The 12014-nt window shown below is 55.7% G+C and overlaps 6 protein-coding genes across 7 annotated transcripts in view; all 6 read left to right on the top strand.

The window, feature by feature from the left end:
- Window positions 1–50: 50 nt before the first annotated feature.
- Window positions 51–1665, top strand: ABB37_06119 (putative mitochondrial serine carboxypeptidase (CBP1); the record flags this gene model as incomplete). The annotated part of the gene is made up of 1 exon (XM_015804372.1): window positions 51–1665. The coding sequence occupies exon 1, from the start codon at window positions 244–246 to the stop codon at window positions 1663–1665; it is 1422 nt and encodes a 473-aa protein (XP_015656946.1). The 5' UTR covers window positions 51–243.
- Window positions 1666–2519: 854 nt separating this feature from the next.
- On the top strand, window positions 2520–4035 carry ABB37_06118 (putative serine carboxypeptidase (CBP1); the record flags this gene model as incomplete). Its single annotated transcript, XM_015804371.1, has 1 exon — window positions 2520–4035. The coding sequence occupies exon 1, from the start codon at window positions 2629–2631 to the stop codon at window positions 4033–4035; it is 1407 nt and encodes a 468-aa protein (XP_015656945.1). The 5' UTR covers window positions 2520–2628.
- A 627-nt stretch (window positions 4036–4662) lies between these two features.
- Window positions 4663–6376, top strand: ABB37_06117 (putative mitochondrial serine carboxypeptidase (CBP1); the record flags this gene model as incomplete). The annotated part of the gene is made up of 1 exon (XM_015804370.1): window positions 4663–6376. Exon 1 carries the CDS (start codon window positions 4955–4957, stop codon window positions 6374–6376), a length of 1422 nt encoding a protein of 473 aa, XP_015656944.1. The 5' UTR covers window positions 4663–4954.
- Window positions 6377–6969: 593 nt separating this feature from the next.
- On the top strand, window positions 6970–8584 carry ABB37_06116 (putative mitochondrial serine carboxypeptidase (CBP1); the record flags this gene model as incomplete). Of its 2 annotated transcripts, none has more annotated exons than XM_015804369.1 (1): window positions 6970–8584. In XM_015804369.1, exon 1 carries the CDS (start codon window positions 7163–7165, stop codon window positions 8582–8584), a length of 1422 nt encoding a protein of 473 aa, XP_015656943.1. In that variant the 5' UTR covers window positions 6970–7162. The 2 variants fall into 2 exon arrangements, with proteins under 2 accessions (XP_015656943.1, XP_015656942.1); XM_015804368.1 differs by having other exon boundaries at window positions 6984–8584.
- An 854-nt stretch (window positions 8585–9438) lies between these two features.
- Window positions 9439–10954, top strand: ABB37_06115 (putative serine carboxypeptidase (CBP1); the record flags this gene model as incomplete). The annotated part of the gene is made up of 1 exon (XM_015804367.1): window positions 9439–10954. The coding sequence occupies exon 1, from the start codon at window positions 9548–9550 to the stop codon at window positions 10952–10954; it is 1407 nt and encodes a 468-aa protein (XP_015656941.1). The 5' UTR covers window positions 9439–9547.
- Window positions 10955–11581: 627 nt separating this feature from the next.
- ABB37_06114 (serine carboxypeptidase (CBP1) putativeserine peptidase Clan SC Family S10) overlaps window positions 11582–12014 on the top strand; it is a gene marked incomplete at its 3' end in the record, with an annotated part of 1970 nt that continues 1537 nt past the window's right edge. The window contains exon 1 of the mRNA XM_015804366.1: window positions 11582–12014. This exon is cut by the window's right edge and continues 1537 nt beyond it.

The raw sequence follows: 12014 nt of genomic DNA, 5'->3' as shown, positions 1-12014 counted from the left end.
GACGCTTTGCAGCAACACCCATGCTCTTTTTTTTTCGTTTCCTCTTCTTAGCACCGTGTCGAAAGCTGAAATCTCACTGCACTAAACGCGCGTGTTCTCACGGATTCTTTTTCTGGTTGTTCCTGTTAAAGTTGCTGTACACAGACGCAGCACCCGGTTCGGCTGTTTCACCGCTGCTCAGCGACGGCGACGGTGCTCAAACGCTCCGATTCCAAATTGCTGACCCTAGTATATATTTACTGTATGTACTATATATTTATTACACCTCTTTTTTCTTTTCCTTATCGATACCTGATGACCACCACGCTGTCGCGTTTTGCGCTCGTGGCTGCCACCGCCACGCTCTGCCTGTGCTGCGTCTACGCATCCGCAAAGACGAACTTTGGCTACGCTGCCTGCGACCCCTCCGTCGTGCAGTCCAGCGGCTACATCGACATCCCCGGTGTGAGTGGGACACAGAAGCACTACTTCTACTGGCTTTTTGGTCCTCGTCGGTGGCCCACGGACGGCAGCCAACCGCCTGTGATTATGTGGATGACGGGCGGAAGCTCGAGCTTTGGTATGCTGGCTGAGCTTGGTCCTTGCCTGATGAACGAGACCTCCGGTGAGCTGCACCGCAACGCGTACGGGTGGAACGACGAGGCGTACCTGCTGTTCGTGGACCAGCCGACGGGTGTGGGCTACTCCTACGGCGACAAGGCCAACTACGTGCACAACGAGAGCGGGGTGGCGGAGGACATGTACCACTTCCTGCAGGGCTTTGCGAGGAAGTTCACGTCGCCCTCCATCACCGGCGCGAACGACTTCTTCATCGCAGGCGAGAGCTACGGAGGCCATTACGTGCCTTCTGTTGCCTATCGTGTGCTGCAGGGCAACCAGCGTGGTGACGGCCCGGTGATCAACCTGAAGGGCATTGCTGTGGGCAACGGTCTGACGGACCCGTACACCCAATACCCTTCCTATGTTGACATCGCCTATGACTGGTGTAAGAGAAGCACCGGCGCGCCTTGCGTGAACGCGACTACCCGCGACGAGATGCTGTCGATGATGCCACACTGCCTTGATCTGATTGCGCAGTGCAACTCCTTCCCAGACGACACGGACGCGTCGTGCGGAGAGGCGAACACGTATTGCCGCAGTGTTGCCGCGTACTACTCCGCTACCGGCAAGAACAACTACGATGTCCGCAAACCGTGCGTTGGTGAGCTGTGCTACCCGATCGACCACCTTTCGGACTTTTTACGCACTGCCGATGTGATGAGCGCGTTGGGTGCCAAACCAGATTTGGTGTGGAACAGCAGCAGTGATGTCGTGTCGGAGATGTTCGCGCATGACATCCACCGCAACTTCAACTACACCGTTCCACCCCTGTTGGCGGCCGGCATCCGTGTACTGATCTACGCCGGTGATTGCGACTTTATCTGCAACTGGATCGGCAACAAGGCGTGGGTGACGGCGCTGAACTGGCCTGGGAAGGCCGCCTTCAACGCCGCGTCGGACGTGGAGTTCCGCGTTGGGGGCCGCGCCGCTGGTCAGGAGCGGAAGTACGGCAACTTCAGCTTCGTGCGTGTGTACGATGCGGGTCACATGGTGCCGATGGACCAGCCGGCGGCCGCCCTGTACATGGTGTCGCAATTCCTGCACGACAGGAGGCTTTCCATGTAGTGCACCTCCCTCCACTGCGATACGGCGCAGGAGGAAGCCTCGGCGGTGATGCGCAGCGTTTCACAGCCGTTGGGTTCCTTTCACTTTTTTCTTTTTTAATTTTTTAAAAACTCTTTCGCTCTTCTCTCTATATATTTTAATGTGTATTTTTGTTGGCGCGTAGCAGAAGTGAGAGGGTCGATAGTTGAGTTGCCGCCTCTCCCACCTCAACGACGGCGGTTTTGGAATGCTCCTCGTGATATGTATTAGCTGCTGCGTTTCAATACGCCTATCGCCGCTTTCCGTTGGTATCGAACTATCGAACCGTGGTAGAGTGCCTTCAACCATCGTTTTAGCGTTCCCACTGTGCTGCAGTTCAGTGTTTCACAGGCACGTGTGAAGTGATGGAAAGGAATACCTACTTTTTTTTTGCCTCTTGCGCCTATCCAAGGACTTTTTTTTCTCTTTGTTCACCAACCGGAGAGGTGACACTTGAAGGGACATGACTAGCTTGCGGAGGCGTGTTGTACACCATCAATTGCCGAAGCGCGTGTCTTGTTCTCCTATATATATATGTGTTTGGTTTGCTGAGAATCTTTCGAGCATTTTCTTTGAAAGTTTTAGGTCGCCACACCTACGAGTTGGGAAAGCACAGCGGAAGGGCTTGGCGATTGGGGCGGGGTGTGCAACAGAGATTCTTGGTCCCCCATCAGCTGGGGCTTCCGTGCTTCTGCACCACCCCTCTCTAGTCCTTTACGTGTCCTTCTCTCTTTTCATGTTGGCTTCCCCTCCCTTTGTGTCTCCTTCTCCTTTTTTTTTCCACCTGTATCTTCAACCGTTGTCGTTGGTGCCCGCGCCATCTACTTCTTTTCAAAGCCAGCCATCGTATCGCCGTATTGATCACTGCCAAACACCCACACACGCGCGCACACACACACACACACACCAACAAACCCTTCCAGCGGACTCCTTCTGAGACGGCCAATGTGGTGTGCTCCAAAGCTGACGGCCGCTGCAGCTGTTTTGTGCTGTGCAGTGGTGGCGGTGCTGCTTCAGGGAGCAGCGTCGGCAAATGCCCGAGCCCATCACGGCTACGCCGCCTGCGACCCCTCCGTCGTGCAGTCCAGCGGCTACATCGACATCCCCGGTGTGAGCGGGACACAGAAGCACTACTTCTACTGGCTGTTTGGTCCTCGTCGGTGGCCCACGGACGGCAGCCAACCGCCTGTGATTATGTGGATGACGGGCGGACCCGGGTGCAGCTCAGGATTGGCGCTAGCTATGGAGCTGGGTCCGTGCGAAGTCAATGAAACCTCCGGTGAGCTGCACCGCAACGCGTACGGGTGGAACGACGAGGCGTACCTGCTGTTCGTGGACCAGCCGACGGGTGTGGGCTACTCCTACGGCGACAAGGCCAACTACGTGCACAACGAGAGCGAGGTGGCGGAGGACATGTACCACTTCCTGCAGGGCTTTGCGAGGAAGTTCACGTCGCCCTCCATCACCGGCGCGAACGACTTCTTCATCATCGGCGAGAGCTACGCCGGACACTACGTTCCCGCGGTGAGCTACCGAATCTTCCAGGGCAACCAGCGTGGTGACGGCCCCGTGATCAACCTGAAGGGCATCGGCATTGGCAACGGCATCACGGACCCGTACACGCAGGCACCTTCCTACGCGGAGATGGCGTACGATGGCTGCCTCGCCAAAACTGGCAAACCGTGCATCACGGCGGCGGCGCATGAGGAAATGCTGTCGTTGCTGCCCGCCTGCGTGGACCACATCCAAAAGTGCAACGACGCCTCTCTCGACTACGCCGCCTCGAACGCGGAGTGCCTGCTTGCGAATACGGTTTGCGGCGACTACCAGAGTTATTACTACAATACGGGGTTAAACAGCTATGACGTGCGCAAGACCTGCGACGGCCCGCTGTGCTATCCGATGAACCACACCATTGCGTTTTACAACAACTCGGCGGTGCGCGCTTCGTTGGGCGTGGATGACGCCGCAACGTGGGCCACATGTAACAACGAGGCGGGAGAACTGTTTGTGTATGACGAGGTGAAAAACTTCAACTACACCTTTCCGCCGATGCTGGCGGCCGGCATCCGTGTACTGATCTACGCCGGTGATTGCGACTTTATCTGCAACTGGATCGGCAACAAGGCGTGGGTGACGGCGCTGAACTGGCCTGGGAAGACCGCCTTCAACGCCGCGTCGGACATGGAGTTCCGTGTTGGAGGCCGCGCCGCTGGACAGGAGCGGAAGTACGGCAACTTTAGCTTCGTGCGTGTGTACGATGCGGGCCACATGGTGCCGATGGACCAGCCGGAAGTGTCACTGTACATGGTGTCGCAATTCCTGCACGACAAGCGGCTGTCTGCGGCGTAATCCTTCGAGGAAGCTGAAGGGATGCAAAAGGAGGGGAAGAGGCATCGAGAGCAGTATCACACGGCTTATTCTGCTGGGAAGAGCAACAAGAGCAGCCACATTGTGACGGTGTCTCCTCAGCGTCTTCCCAGAAAAGGTCGGGAGACTTCTGTGTAGACGTCGTGTAGAAAGAGAATCCGAAAGCACTTTCCAATGTCAACCCCGATTCATATTCAATTTTTTAACTACTTTATGCTTTACGTTAAAAGCGTGTTAGTGAATCAATTGAGAACCCCGTGAAGCAAGTAAACCAGCAGCTGAGAAGCGCTGCCCACGCTGTTGCGGTCTGTGAGTTAACGACCGCTCGGCCGATCGTCTGGGTGGGTCTAACAGACGCATTTTTTGCAGTTGCAGAGATCAGCTTTCACGCGTCACGGTGAAAGAGGATTCATTCTCAAGAAGAAGAAGAAACGAAGAAGAACTAACAACTAAAAAGAAAAAGAAGCTGGACTGACAACGGCAATGATACTGGGCCTTTTTTTTATAGATGAATATCGTTTGGGGCTCTTCGTGCCTGATTTGTGTAGAACACACCTTCCTCCACGTCGGTGCCTCCTCCTCTCTTTCTCCTCTCCTTCCAAATCGATAGAGGTATTTTTTACTGGTTACCTGTCCACTCTAGCACAGCATCTAATACGCGAGCACGCGTGTTGGCTTCACTCTTGCAGCTTATATATATATTACGTCGCAAGTCGCCCACACCGGCTCTCTGCACAGAATCCACCGTTCTACGCGTTGCTGCGGATCTGCGTGGAAGTCCTGTCGCCTCACGCTCCCTCCCTTTTTTTCCTCCTTCTGCCTTCGCAACCGATAGCCCGCCAACGTATACCGCCTTTTTCTTCTTGCTCTTCTTGTTCTTCTGTCGTTCTTTTATACAGCTATGCTCAGAATGCAGCGTGAATGCTTGCCAGTTCGTGTGATCCGCACCGTGGTGTGCGCTGCGGTGTGCGTGCTTGCGATGTCCCTGTGCTTCAGCGCGTACCTGGCATCCGCAACGACAACCTTCGGCTACGCTGCTTGCGACCCCTCCGTCGTGCAGTCCAGCGGCTACATCGACATCCCCGGTGTGAGCGGGACACAGAAGCACTACTTCTACTGGCTGTTTGGTCCTCGTCGGTGGCCCACGGACGGCAGCCAACCGCCTGTGATTATGTGGATGACGGGCGGACCCGGGTGCAGCTCAGGATTGGCGCTAGCTATGGAGCTGGGCCCGTGCAAAGTCAATGAAACCTCCGGTGAGCTGCACCGCAACGCGTACGGGTGGAACGACGAGGCGTACCTGCTGTTCGTGGACCAGCCGACGGGTGTGGGCTACTCCTACGGCGACAAGGCCAACTACGTGCACAACGAGAGCGAGGTGGCGGAGGACATGTACCACTTCCTGCAGGGCTTTGCGAGGAAGTTCACGTCGCCCTCCATCACCGGCGCGAACGACTTCTTCATCATCGGCGAGAGCTACGCCGGACACTACGTTCCCGCGGTGAGCTACCGAATCTTCCAGGGCAACCAGCGTGGTGACGGCCCCGTGATCAACCTGAAGGGCATCGGCATTGGCAACGGGTTCACAAATTTGTACATCCAGTACCCTTTCTATGTTACCTATGCCTACGATTTCTGCACGCAAAAACTGGGCACGCCGTGTGTGAACGCGACTACCCGCGACGAGATGCTGTCGATGATGCCACACTGCCTTGATCTGATTGCGCAGTGCAACTCCTTCCCGGACGACACGGACGCGTCGTGCGGGGAGGCGACGAGGTACTGCACCGTTATTGAAGGCATGTTTGCTCGTAGCGGATTAAACGCAATGGACATCACAAAGAAGAGCGTCGGTACTCTCGGCTACTCGATGAATCACACGCTGAAGTTTTTCTCCAACGCCGAGCTCCGCGCTCGACTTGGAGTGGCAGACGGCGTGCAGTGGTCTGTGTGCAACGACGACGTCTCTCAGCTGTTCGATAACGATGAGCTGCGTAACTTTGACTACGCTATCCCGCCGATCCTCGCCGCCGGTGTGCCTGTGATGTTGTACGTCGGAGACCTCGATTACAGCTGCAACTGGATGGGCAACAAAGCTTGGGCAACGGCACTGGAGTGGCCTGGGAAGGCAGGGTTCAATGCCGCTCCCGATGTGGAGTTTACTGTGAACGGCCGTACTGCTGGACAAGAGCGGAAGTACGGCAACTTCAGCTTCGTGCGTGTGTACGATGCGGGACACATGGTGCCGATGGATCAGCCGGAAGTGGCGTTGGAAGTCGTGTCAAAAATCTTACGCAATGCACGATTGGCAGAGCGAACGTAGCGTATTTCGTGGAACTTGAAGGAATGAAAGATTTGCCGTGGCGGATCCTCCGTGAACCCCAAGGCGGAGAGTTTTGGTGCGTGTGCGTGCGCTCGTTGCCGTCCTCCTAAGCTGAGCTTCCCTGTGGGCATTGGTGATCGCCCTTAATCGCCCCCTTTTTTTTTACTGTCGTGCAAACAAGGAAAGTAAAGTCTTCTCTCAGAGAAACTGAAAGAATCCTGTGACACCCTTACGTTGCTTCTTGTATCCCCGTGCCTTCCACCGCAGCCTGAGTGAATCGTCAATTGTCACCCCGGCAACGATATCGCAGCCAAGCGCGATGCAATGGATCGCCTCCCTTTTTTTTCCTGCATGAGTGCTTCCCTTGTCTTCTGTCTGACGCCAGGTGAACGGGCGCCGACGGTGCTCGCGTTTGGGAGGGCTATATGATGAGAAGCGCAACTGAAACACATTCCTCACACGCGCGCCGCGGTGCAAGCGTCCTTGCACAGCAGGACTTGCGCTGTATGAAAAGGTCCAGCCGCAAGATGCCAACGGCTGAGAGACGCTTTGCAGCAACACCCATGCTCTTTTTTTTTCGTTTCCTCTTCTTAGCACCGTGTCGAAAGCTGAAATCTCACTGCACTAAACGCGCGTGTTCTCACGGATTCTTTTTCTGGTTGTTCCTGTTAAAGTTGCTGTACACAGACGCAGCACCCGGTTCGGCTGTTTCACCGCTGCTCAGCGACGGCGACGGTGCTCAAACGCTCCGATTCCAAATTGCTGACCCTAGTATATATTTACTGTATGTACTATATATTTATTACACCTCTTTTTTCTTTTCCTTATCGATACCTGATGACCACCACGCTGTCGCGTTTTGCGCTCGTGGCTGCCACCGCCACGCTCTGCCTGTGCTGCGTCTACGCATCCGCAAAGACGAACTTTGGCTACGCTGCCTGCGACCCCTCCGTCGTGCAGTCCAGCGGCTACATCGACATCCCCGGTGTGAGTGGGACACAGAAGCACTACTTCTACTGGCTTTTTGGTCCTCGTCGGTGGCCCACGGACGGCAGCCAACCGCCTGTGATTATGTGGATGACGGGCGGAAGCTCGAGCTTTGGTATGCTGGCTGAGCTTGGTCCTTGCCTGATGAACGAGACCTCCGGTGAGCTGCACCGCAACGCGTACGGGTGGAACGACGAGGCGTACCTGCTGTTCGTGGACCAGCCGACGGGTGTGGGCTACTCCTACGGCGACAAGGCCAACTACGTGCACAACGAGAGCGGGGTGGCGGAGGACATGTACCACTTCCTGCAGGGCTTTGCGAGGAAGTTCACGTCGCCCTCCATCACCGGCGCGAACGACTTCTTCATCGCAGGCGAGAGCTACGGAGGCCATTACGTGCCTTCTGTTGCCTATCGTGTGCTGCAGGGCAACCAGCGTGGTGACGGCCCGGTGATCAACCTGAAGGGCATTGCTGTGGGCAACGGTCTGACGGACCCGTACACCCAATACCCTTCCTATGTTGACATCGCCTATGACTGGTGTAAGAGAAGCACCGGCGCGCCTTGCGTGAACGCGACTACCCGCGACGAGATGCTGTCGATGATGCCACACTGCCTTGATCTGATTGCGCAGTGCAACTCCTTCCCAGACGACACGGACGCGTCGTGCGGAGAGGCGAACACGTATTGCCGCAGTGTTGCCGCGTACTACTCCGCTACCGGCAAGAACAACTACGATGTCCGCAAACCGTGCGTTGGTGAGCTGTGCTACCCGATCGACCACCTTTCGGACTTTTTACGCACTGCCGATGTGATGAGCGCGTTGGGTGCCAAACCAGATTTGGTGTGGAACAGCAGCAGTGATGTCGTGTCGGAGATGTTCGCGCATGACATCCACCGCAACTTCAACTACACCGTTCCACCCCTGTTGGCGGCCGGCATCCGTGTACTGATCTACGCCGGTGATTGCGACTTTATCTGCAACTGGATCGGCAACAAGGCGTGGGTGACGGCGCTGAACTGGCCTGGGAAGGCCGCCTTCAACGCCGCGTCGGACGTGGAGTTCCGCGTTGGGGGCCGCGCCGCTGGTCAGGAGCGGAAGTACGGCAACTTCAGCTTCGTGCGTGTGTACGATGCGGGTCACATGGTGCCGATGGACCAGCCGGCGGCCGCCCTGTACATGGTGTCGCAATTCCTGCACGACAGGAGGCTTTCCATGTAGTGCACCTCCCTCCACTGCGATACGGCGCAGGAGGAAGCCTCGGCGGTGATGCGCAGCGTTTCACAGCCGTTGGGTTCCTTTCACTTTTTTCTTTTTTAATTTTTTAAAAACTCTTTCGCTCTTCTCTCTATATATTTTAATGTGTATTTTTGTTGGCGCGTAGCAGAAGTGAGAGGGTCGATAGTTGAGTTGCCGCCTCTCCCACCTCAACGACGGCGGTTTTGGAATGCTCCTCGTGATATGTATTAGCTGCTGCGTTTCAATACGCCTATCGCCGCTTTCCGTTGGTATCGAACTATCGAACCGTGGTAGAGTGCCTTCAACCATCGTTTTAGCGTTCCCACTGTGCTGCAGTTCAGTGTTTCACAGGCACGTGTGAAGTGATGGAAAGGAATACCTACTTTTTTTTTGCCTCTTGCGCCTATCCAAGGACTTTTTTTTCTCTTTGTTCACCAACCGGAGAGGTGACACTTGAAGGGACATGACTAGCTTGCGGAGGCGTGTTGTACACCATCAATTGCCGAAGCGCGTGTCTTGTTCTCCTATATATATATGTGTTTGGTTTGCTGAGAATCTTTCGAGCATTTTCTTTGAAAGTTTTAGGTCGCCACACCTACGAGTTGGGAAAGCACAGCGGAAGGGCTTGGCGATTGGGGCGGGGTGTGCAACAGAGATTCTTGGTCCCCCATCAGCTGGGGCTTCCGTGCTTCTGCACCACCCCTCTCTAGTCCTTTACGTGTCCTTCTCTCTTTTCATGTTGGCTTCCCCTCCCTTTGTGTCTCCTTCTCCTTTTTTTTTCCACCTGTATCTTCAACCGTTGTCGTTGGTGCCCGCGCCATCTACTTCTTTTCAAAGCCAGCCATCGTATCGCCGTATTGATCACTGCCAAACACCCACACACGCGCGCACACACACACACACACACCAACAAACCCTTCCAGCGGACTCCTTCTGAGACGGCCAATGTGGTGTGCTCCAAAGCTGACGGCCGCTGCAGCTGTTTTGTGCTGTGCAGTGGTGGCGGTGCTGCTTCAGGGAGCAGCGTCGGCAAATGCCCGAGCCCATCACGGCTACGCCGCCTGCGACCCCTCCGTCGTGCAGTCCAGCGGCTACATCGACATCCCCGGTGTGAGCGGGACACAGAAGCACTACTTCTACTGGCTGTTTGGTCCTCGTCGGTGGCCCACGGACGGCAGCCAACCGCCTGTGATTATGTGGATGACGGGCGGACCCGGGTGCAGCTCAGGATTGGCGCTAGCTATGGAGCTGGGTCCGTGCGAAGTCAATGAAACCTCCGGTGAGCTGCACCGCAACGCGTACGGGTGGAACGACGAGGCGTACCTGCTGTTCGTGGACCAGCCGACGGGTGTGGGCTACTCCTACGGCGACAAGGCCAACTACGTGCACAACGAGAGCGAGGTGGCGGAGGACATGTACCACTTCCTGCAGGGCTTTGCGAGGAAGTTCACGTCGCCCTCCATCACCGGCGCGAACGACTTCTTCATCATCGGCGAGAGCTACGCCGGACACTACGTTCCCGCGGTGAGCTACCGAATCTTCCAGGGCAACCAGCGTGGTGACGGCCCCGTGATCAACCTGAAGGGCATCGGCATTGGCAACGGCATCACGGACCCGTACACGCAGGCACCTTCCTACGCGGAGATGGCGTACGATGGCTGCCTCGCCAAAACTGGCAAACCGTGCATCACGGCGGCGGCGCATGAGGAAATGCTGTCGTTGCTGCCCGCCTGCGTGGACCACATCCAAAAGTGCAACGACGCCTCTCTCGACTACGCCGCCTCGAACGCGGAGTGCCTGCTTGCGAATACGGTTTGCGGCGACTACCAGAGTTATTACTACAATACGGGGTTAAACAGCTATGACGTGCGCAAGACCTGCGACGGCCCGCTGTGCTATCCGATGAACCACACCATTGCGTTTTACAACAACTCGGCGGTGCGCGCTTCGTTGGGCGTGGATGACGCCGCAACGTGGGCCACATGTAACAACGAGGCGGGAGAACTGTTTGTGTATGACGAGGTGAAAAACTTCAACTACACCTTTCCGCCGATGCTGGCGGCCGGCATCCGTGTACTGATCTACGCCGGTGATTGCGACTTTATCTGCAACTGGATCGGCAACAAGGCGTGGGTGACGGCGCTGAACTGGCCTGGGAAGACCGCCTTCAACGCCGCGTCGGACATGGAGTTCCGTGTTGGAGGCCGCGCCGCTGGACAGGAGCGGAAGTACGGCAACTTTAGCTTCGTGCGTGTGTACGATGCGGGCCACATGGTGCCGATGGACCAGCCGGAAGTGTCACTGTACATGGTGTCGCAATTCCTGCACGACAAGCGGCTGTCTGCGGCGTAATCCTTCGAGGAAGCTGAAGGGATGCAAAAGGAGGGGAAGAGGCATCGAGAGCAGTATCACACGGCTTATTCTGCTGGGAAGAGCAACAAGAGCAGCCACATTGTGACGGTGTCTCCTCAGCGTCTTCCCAGAAAAGGTCGGGAGACTTCTGTGTAGACGTCGTGTAGAAAGAGAATCCGAAAGCACTTTCCAATGTCAACCCCGATTCATATTCAATTTTTTAACTACTTTATGCTTTACGTTAAAAGCGTGTTAGTGAATCAATTGAGAACCCCGTGAAGCAAGTAAACCAGCAGCTGAGAAGCGCTGCCCACGCTGTTGCGGTCTGTGAGTTAACGACCGCTCGGCCGATCGTCTGGGTGGGTCTAACAGACGCATTTTTTGCAGTTGCAGAGATCAGCTTTCACGCGTCACGGTGAAAGAGGATTCATTCTCAAGAAGAAGAAGAAACGAAGAAGAACTAACAACTAAAAAGAAAAAGAAGCTGGACTGACAACGGCAATGATACTGGGCCTTTTTTTTATAGATGAATATCGTTTGGGGCTCTTCGTGCCTGATTTGTGTAGAACACACCTTCCTCCACGTCGGTGCCTCCTCCTCTCTTTCTCCTCTCCTTCCAAATCGATAGAGGTATTTTTTACTGGTTACCTGTCCACTCTAGCACAGCATCTAATACGCGAGCACGCGTGTTGGCTTCACTCTTGCAGCTTATATATATATTACGTCGCAAGTCGCCCACACCGGCTCTCTGCACAGAATCCACCGTTCTACGCGTTGCTGCGGATCTGCGTGGAAGTCCTGTCGCCTCACGCTCCCTCCCTTTTTTTCCTCCTTCTGCCTTCGCAACCGATAGCCCGCCAACGTATACCGCCTTTTTCTTCTTGCTCTTCTTGTTCTTCTGTCGTTCTTTTATACAGCTATGCTCAGAATGCAGCGTGAATGCTTGCCAGTTCGTGTGATCCGCACCGTGGTGTGCGCTGCGGTGTGCGTGCTTGCGATGTCCCTGTGCTTCAGCGCGTACCTGGCATCCGCAACGACAACCTTCGGCTACGCTGCTTGC

The sequence above is a fragment of the Leptomonas pyrrhocoris genome (assembly GCF_001293395.1).
Source record: "Leptomonas pyrrhocoris isolate H10 chromosome Unknown, whole genome shotgun sequence".
Taxonomy (NCBI): Eukaryota; Euglenozoa; class Kinetoplastea; order Trypanosomatida; family Trypanosomatidae; genus Leptomonas; species Leptomonas pyrrhocoris.
Note: the sequence above shows the minus strand (reverse complement) of the source record. Positions and strands in the feature narration are given on the sequence as shown.